The sequence below is a fragment of the Lathamus discolor genome, chromosome Z (genome assembly GCF_037157495.1).
Source record: "Lathamus discolor isolate bLatDis1 chromosome Z, bLatDis1.hap1, whole genome shotgun sequence".
NCBI lineage: Eukaryota > Metazoa > Chordata > Aves > Psittaciformes > Psittacidae > Lathamus > Lathamus discolor.
The window spans coordinates 58,411,569-58,419,881 of NC_088909.1; the positions used below are offsets into that span (position 1 = coordinate 58,411,569).

The 8,313-nt window shown below is 44.8% G+C and overlaps 1 protein-coding gene across 1 annotated transcript; it reads left to right on the plus strand.

The window, feature by feature from the left end:
- Positions 1-252: 252 nt before the first annotated feature.
- Positions 253-2,403, plus strand: TMEM271 (transmembrane protein 271). The gene has a single exon (XM_065662152.1). The coding sequence runs from the start codon at positions 253-255 to the stop codon at positions 1,372-1,374; it is 1,122 nt and encodes a 373-aa protein (XP_065518224.1). The 3' UTR covers positions 1,375-2,403.
- The last annotated feature ends 5,910 nt before the right edge of the window (positions 2,404-8,313 follow it).

Genomic DNA, 8,313 nt, shown 5'->3' on the forward strand with positions numbered 1-8,313 from the left:
CGGGCGGGGACGAGGAGGCGGCGGCGGCCGGGAGGCGGTGGGGGGAGCGTGTGCGCTCGCCGCGCCCGGCTCACTGCGGCCGGCGGCTGCCTGCCGTGCGGAGCGAAGCGGAGCCCAGCCGCCCCGTCGGGGAGCGCCGCGCTCGCATGGCCGCGCCGCGCCGCGCCGCCGCCGCCGCTGCGGGGCCAGGGGGGGCCGCGGGAGGAGGATGAGGCGGGCGGCGGGGAGGCGGCGGCGGCGGCGGCGCGGAGGATGAAGTGGAGCGTGCGGGGAGCCTGCGCCGCGCTCTCCAGCTGCCTCCTGCTCGCCTGCGCCCTCAGCGCCGCCGCCGTGGGCCTCAAGTGCTTCTCGCTGGGCTCCGAGCTGAAGGGCGAGCCCTTCCGCCTGGGCACCGCCGCCGGAGCCTTCTACTCGGGGCTGCTGCTGGCCGCCGGACTCTCGCTGCTCGCCGCTGCGCTGCTCTGCTGTCGTCCGCCCGACGAGGCACCTGCGGCACCGGCTCCAGCCCCAGCCGCGGCACCGGCCCTGACCCCGGCCCTGGCCTCCGACCCGGCCGGGGACCCGGACCCGGCAGGAGGCGGCACCGGTGGGGGGGAGGCGGCGGCCGCACCGTCGGGGCCAGTGGAGAAGGCGCCGCCCGGGGGGCGGCAGAACTTCCTGCTGCTGGGGGTGCTGGTGTTCATGCTGGGCGTGCTGAGCGCCTTCGCCGGCGCCGTCATCGACGGCGACACCGTGTCGCTGGTGGAGAGGAAGTACTCGCACTACTGCCTGCTTCAGCCCGGCGGCGCGGCCCGCCCGCGGAGCGGCCCAGCGGTCCCCGACGGCTCCGCCGCTGCGCTCCGCTGCCAGAAGCTCCGGGACTACCAGCAAGGCTTGGTGCTCTCCACCGTCTTCAACGCGCTGGAGTGCCTCCTGGGCCTGCTTAACCTGCTCCTCGTCAAAAACTATAAGGCCTCGCAGCAGCGCGGACGCCGGCGGCGCCGGCGTCGAGCGGCCCCGGCGGCTGCAGCGGCGGCGAGCGGGAGGCGCCGGCGGCGGCGGGGCGGCCCCTGCGGCGGCGGCGGCGGCGGTGGCGGGCGGCGGGCGCCGCGCCACAGCCAGGGCTCCCTCTTCTCCGGCGGCGAGCCTGAGCTCAGCCCCGGGGATTGCCCCTTCCAGGCCGTCTCGTACATCAACGTGGGCGTCTTCCACGTCTTCGACGAGGCTGGCGTGGAGGTGCACTGCGGCGGGCATCCCTCCGTCGAGCTGCCTGGCTACTCGCCCATGGACCCCGAGCTCAACGCCTCCTACCCCTACTGCTACCCGCTGCCCAGCGAGCAGCCGCCGGCCTACGAGGAGATCTACCCCAGAGAGCCCTGCACCCACGGCACCTAGCGCCCACCGCCGGCGGGACCCCCGATTGCCAGCCCGGCCCTCGGCTCTCTGTGGCAGGCGGAGCGGGACCAGGCGCCAGAACGGCCCGGGAGCGGGTCCGCCAGATCCTCTCAGACGCGGGGCCCGGGGACAGCCCTCGCGCCACCGACGGGACGGGTCGTGGGCAGGTGCCGCCGTGCCTCTGGCTCTGCGGAAGCTTCTCCCCTCTCCCTCCCTACTCTCCCTTTCCTTCTCCCCACTCCGTCCCACCGGCCCTCCGTCCGCCGGCGGCTGAATTTTCCAAAGGCTGCGCAAGAAACGCCGAAGGGTTGGTTCCTCCCGCTGCCTCTTCTCCGTAGCCAAGTTTAGTTCCCTTCAAAGTGATTCATCAGTCTCCAGCTTTAGCAGTCCAGAGTTACCCATTTATGATAACCAGCCAGTGTAAGGAAAAGGCGTCATGAAGCTTCTTTACCTCTCGAAAGAGCTAAATTTCTAAACAACGCAGAGACATTTGTGTCACGTTTACTAGAGATGTATTGGGGATCTTTAACGTTTACACTACTCCTTGGGAGAATTGAGTTCTGTTTTAAGATTTAGTGAGTTAAAACATTCATTGGTCTTGTAAGATGCACATTGAGAAAAACCTGCACTTTGAAAAAGAAACAGGAAAAAAAAAATCAACGTTTTTGTACACTAATGTGCCTGCTTTTGTTGATAACTTCTTACTGTAAAAGCTTTCAGAAGTCTATAGTGAAAATGTTTGGTAAATTCACTGCAGTTTAAAATTGATGATTAGTTCCTTTACTAACACAACTGGGATGTTGCTAGGATATGGCAGTTAAAACGAAGTCCAAATGTCATACACATTCCTTTTTGTAAACAGGTTCTGTGTTTTTAATGCAAGGCAGGATTTCTTTTTGTTTTACACAGGTGAAGGGTTTAATTCTATTTTGTACAACTACATGGTTTACCTTGTAATGAGTTCCATTTTACCTGTTACAATTCATCAATCTGGTAAGCTTGAATATTAAAAGTTTTATTTGAAATATATATATTGTAAAACAGCCTTAACTGGTGCAATGGTCAGTTTTAAAGGAAAAAAAAACCCACCAAACCAAATAACAAACAAACAAACAAAAAAAGATAAACCATCTTGGAAGACATCTTCCAAATGAGTTTCTAAACAGTATATATACTCCTATTACAAAGCAAGAATTTTCTTCTTCTTCCTCATTTTTTTTAATTTTTTTTTTTTTTTTTTTTTTTAAGATCACTTTAATTCCTGAAAGGGAGGGTGGGGTGGTGAAATGATGGGATGGTATGCTGTTAACTCTTTCTCAGTTTGGAGGTATTAGAAAGGCTGTATGCAAAGGGAAAAACTGCCAGATCCTTTTGGATTCCGATGTGGAATGCCAGTAATAGCTAGTGCAAGAAAGTGCTACTTAAAGAGAAGAGGCATGGCATATTTCATCACATCATTCAAGAATAGGCAAAGGCTTAATTTCGTGTTCCACAAAGAACCAAAAGCAAATTTGCAGGTTGCTTTTGGTTCACTATCCCTTCCCCCCGTTACAGCATACTGAAATGAAGTACTACAAAATAACCTTTCCCTTTCTGTTAATCCTGTGTTTGGAGCCTGCTGCATAATGCCAGTATATCAGCTACCCAAGACAGAGAGAGAGAGAGTTAATGGAGTGAAAAGTTACAGCGTGTTTCTGTGGTCGATGGAAAATCATTTCTAAATTTTTAGCTTCAGAGAGACTGACGTAATTTACAGCCTTAGAATTGGAGAGAGGAGAGTTTAGCCAAAAATATTCAAATCTCTCTGCACTGTTTTGTTTCCTAAAGTGTTTTGACTTGCACACTCTGTATAATCTAAAATGCAGAATGCCTGAAAGTCTTAAAATTGCAAACTGAATTCTGTGAAGCTCACAATCATAGCTCTAATCTAGAGGAGACAGTTAAAAGCAGCAGTTGCCAATTTGCCAAGTAGTTCTAAATAGCAGAAATTTAAGACACAGCTCTTTCTGGCCAACAGATTTCTTGTGCAGAACGTCAGCCTAAAACATATGCCCTAGCTAAGTCCCATTTTAGTACTGAAGATAGGTTTTATGCTGGCTCTCTGCAGATGCATTTCCTTAACCCCTCACAGGGAAGTGACTGGGAAGTCCTGAAGACTTTACCCTTAATACTAACTTAGGCACAAAACCAAGCCTGCAACATGCTGTATTGTTCGTACAGCTAGGATTTTGCAAAATGAATAACTGAAACAAGGAGGCAAAAGTTCTCATGTAAGTCTCCAATTAGAGGAGTTAATGAGACAGCATAGTACCCTGTACTGAGTTGAATGGAAACTGCTAGGCTGCAGCGTGATTTTGGAAAACAGGCCATCTGGGTGCCTAAATACAGATGCGAAGTGTAATAATAGTTGTTGGCTTTAAGAAGATTGGCTATATACATTGTAGTTCATGGAAGCTGTATCTTAGTTTTGCTTAAGGAATTGATTTTTGACGTAAAAAGACAGTGTTTTACTTAAGATAACTATTTTAGGAATTATGAACTAGACAGTTCTGAAACTCCAGATGTTCCAAAGATCAGTGCTCAGGGAAATAAATGGAAAGTCAAGAAAGCTACCTATTATACTCAATTGTTTAAATGTAAACAATTTTAAACTATGAATTTTTAAGATTGTTCAATTCATAACATTTTTTTTATTTATTTATTTGGGTGTGTATGCACGTGTGTAAGTGTGTGTTTTATTTAAGTCTGCTCAGAATGCCATTGAATTGAGATATTTATTTGTGGTTCAGTTTTAGTTCCTGAATTTCTACTTTTTCTTTGTTTGGGCTTTTATGTCCCATAGTAGTTTAATTTAGTGGTGGACAGATTGCCAGAATAATGTCCAAGCTGGACTCCCACAGAAGCCAGTAGGCATCATTTCATTGACTTCAGTGGGTCTGGGCACCTACTCTAAATAATCTTTAAAGTAATGTTGATCTTCTGGCATAACAGGATGCAGCAGTGGCATATTAGTTCTCAGTTATTTATTTGTATGGACAGCAGTATTAAGGGAGGTCACCTACGGTATTATACATATTTTAAAAAAATGGGAAAAAAAGAAAAAATATAAATTGGCAGCAAATTGACAGAACAAGCCATGTTTTCTTAAAGATCGTATACAAGTGTTTCAGGTATCTGGTGACTAACTTTTCTGATAAAACACCACGCGTATTTATTTCTCAGTGAGAAGAAACTTATAAATACATGATTCAAGATGAAGCTTCACAGGCATAATTGCAGTATTGTGAAGCCATTTTTAGTAAACCTGAATCATCATTCTATCTTCTGAGCAGTAATGTTTGAGTGTATAAACCGTACTGTGCCAAAATTGAAAATAGGCTGGTGTGGGAAGTCTTGGAGCTTAGGTTAATTGCCTGAGAGGATTCATACTGTCCCTTTATTTTCCGTGCCCCATCACATGATTGTCAAGGCGAATGCAAGCCTGATCGATTCATGTCACTGGAGGATGTTAACTGCCAGGCTTATGCCTTAAGTAGCAAAACCAGGGAGCATGGGAGAGAAACATCATTTATGTGCTATCAAATCTCCATTTTGCTTAGCTGAAGTAACAAGAAGACTGCTTTTTGCCCCATAGCTTGTTGTTTCAATTTGCTTAGAGCATTACTTGCATCTGTTCAAAGAGAGGGAAGAACAGATGCAATACTGCTGGTTTGGTTACAGCAGAGTACTGATTTGATAGCAGACTGTTCCCAGCTTTCCTGTCCCTTTTGCAGGTAATAGCGGTTAGTCAAGAGATGAAATGGTGGAAAATCAAGACTGCAGTCTTTGATGCGACCTGCTCCCTTCATCTGGAAAAACATATTCCCACCAGCCTATTAGCAATTCACATTAATTATTTTCACACTCAAACATTCTTGCTTAAATCTGTTACTTAGACTTTTCATTGTAATTGACAGACAGAATATACATGAATTTAAAAACAGGGAAAAAAGGATGTTAGAAGGAAATTGGATTAAAGTAGTACAGATTTTACTCAAAAGTTTGATTTCACTGTAGGACTTCTTTGGTTCACCAAAAAGCGCTATGGTGGCTGGTATAACTTAGATATATTTCAGACATACTGTTTAATCATCAGAAAGGGTTTCTGAATGTTCACATGAGTATGGCAATCTGTTTCTGCTTTTGGACATAGTACATAAGAAAACCTTTTCTTCATTTTGGCATTTAATCTGAGATTGATCCTCAAGAAAATGTCAGTAATTGATCTTGTAATTTTAGGATCAATAAAATACGTTTTAAAGCACAGCATATCCTGTAAGAAAAGCCTAATGCTCTTCATTTCATATTCTTCATTGTCTTAGATGGATGTTTAATAGTACAGCTAAAACTAGGGATTTAATTAGCATTTTTATTATAAAAATGTGTTTTTCAGGAATTTACAACTTGTACAAGTGGAACCTTGACGTAAAATTCCAGGTTTTACTATGAAGTCAAGTCAATTTCTGTAAGTGAGATATTCCTCAGTTACAGGATGTCCCAATATTTTAGATAAATTCAATTGGTAAAAACCTAGCTCGGTTAATTTCATATGATGGTACTCTTTAAATGTGATAAAAGTTACCTTTCCTTAATTCAGGCTAATATTTCTAATTAAATGCATAAGGGTGAGTAACTCTGAATTACTTATGTTTACTGTCCAGTTTTTAAATTTCTTCATTACCTCTCAGTACTTAATGGCATATGACCAGTGCTTAGTATATGTTCCAGAATCGGTAACAGCTGATCTAATAACAGTTCAGCAGGTAAAATGAAGCCCACAGACTGATGTCATGCTGGGGGAAAAAAACCTCAAACACATGTTGCAACAATTTGGTATGCAGTTTCCTGCCAAAAGGAGGCACTGCCCAAAGTAACTAGAAGAAATCTGAGAGTTTAAGTTGGGTGCAGGGAGTTTGTATGTTCTTTCTATTACAGCAGTTCTTTCTATTATCTCTGGAACTCCTCCCCTGCATAGCTTCCTAATAGTGAAATCCATAAATTGGTGTTCTTAAAAATTGATTAAAATCACTGCTTTACTTTCTGCAGGCCAGCTGTGCTATGTATTTTCCACCCAATGTCCAGGCACCTGGTAAATTTCTGCTGAAGTTTATAGGTATGTCACCATGATGTCATCTAGATCATCTCAGACTGAAGATGAAGTCATTTAAGAAGGCCATAAGACCGTCCTAAGAAAAGTGTATTTTCCTTTACAGAGGAGACAAAAAATCCAAACTGATGTCATCTTTCATTCCTTCTTCAGATCCAGCTGCCTTAAACTTCACTGAGTTTACCTTGAGGCGGGAGTGAAGATGACATTGCAGACTGCTACTCTTTCACTTACTGAGTTTTAGATACCTGGAAGACCTCCATAAGTTTTATGGAAGCAAACACTTCCAGTGAAAACAAAACAAAACAAAACAAACAACCCACATACAAAATGGCTCTGACTCACCACCAGGTAACAGAAAATTCGATGTCCTGAGTGAAACTATCCAGTCACGATACAATCTAGCAGAAGTCTGTAGTGTTTCACTTCTGGATTTCTAGTGGCATTGTTCTGTCTACTGGGGATATGAGGAAGTTCATTTCATGGTCTTTGCAAAAGAATAATTTGTTTCACTACAGCACATAAGGATTAAACACCTGCTAAAGACTACAAGCATCCTCACCAGTTGGTCTCCTTTGTGGCCATTGTTAGCAGAGGATAAAAGTGAAGTGTAGGAGGGGAAAAAGCTTATTGTCATACTCTTAGTGGGTTCAGAAGACTACACATTCCAAAACATTCATTGGTTTTATATTAAGACACTGGATCTGGTCATGGAAGGATACCTATAAGAACTAAAAGGATTATTTTTCAGGCATATATTTTTGAAAATCTGATACTTGGGTTTAGAGAAGGTTCCTTCAGAACTCGCTTTTCCTTCCAGGTTCTACATTTTAAATGAAAGCTCATCTCACAAAAATACACAATGAAATGTCCAGACACTTAAATTATTACATTTAAGGAAATTGAGTATACCTTTCCTACAAATTACTGAGTACCACCAGTTCCTATACACCAATTCCTATTCCCTTGATCATGTAAGGGATTTGGCACGTGGTGCGGTTGGGGCCTTACATACCATCATCCAAATTTTGCCATTTCCCCATAAATGAAAGAGGCAACAGCACAAAGTTTTACTACAGAAAAGAAATTTCTAGATTACAATATCCAGTCCCAGGCAATCAGGCAGCCATGGGTTTTGGAAGAGCTACGTACAGTCTTAAGGTGTATGTAATTGCCATGTATTCATGATAAAAATAAATGCCCTCACAAAGATATCCACAAGGGATTGTTAGTAGTGGATCCGAGTAGAGGCTCAACTTGCTAGCTCTAGGCCAAACAGCTCCTAGAAACCTGGAAGAGGCCTACCAAAAGAAGGTCAGGCTTGCACTGGAAAGGAGTGAGCCACCAAGAAATTTCTACTTTGTTGCATTTTAGAATATCCACCTTTCCCTGAATGACCCAGAAGCTACCAGCTCATGTAGATTGTGTAAATTAGGTGCGAGTGTTGCAAACTACTCAGTCTGCCCAAATATTTTCTTTTTTAATTCTTTCCTTTTTTCTCTTTACATATATAATCAAGAGCTGTGTTAATTCAAGAAGCAGTACCTGCTGTCCTGAGCAGTCAAAATTACTAGCAACTGAAAAATTACTACCACCAAAGAAAACTGCAGCATTGAGAAAATTACATACTGGGGAAAGGATAATAATCAGAAGGAAAGAAATACAGATACACCACTTTGTGAAACTGTTGCTAAGAAATATGGTTTGTTATGCTGAATGGAACAGAAGGGTGCTTCTCTCAACAAATTGGGAGCAGATAGCTGCACAGAAACGCATTTGGCAGGCAGAGAGTC

What these genes read in the sequence shown, in the direction of transcription:
- TMEM271 (XM_065662152.1), top strand. Translation starts at nt 253, where the DNA reads ATGAAGTGGAGCGTGCGGGGAGCCTGCGCCGCGCTCTCCAGCTGCCTC.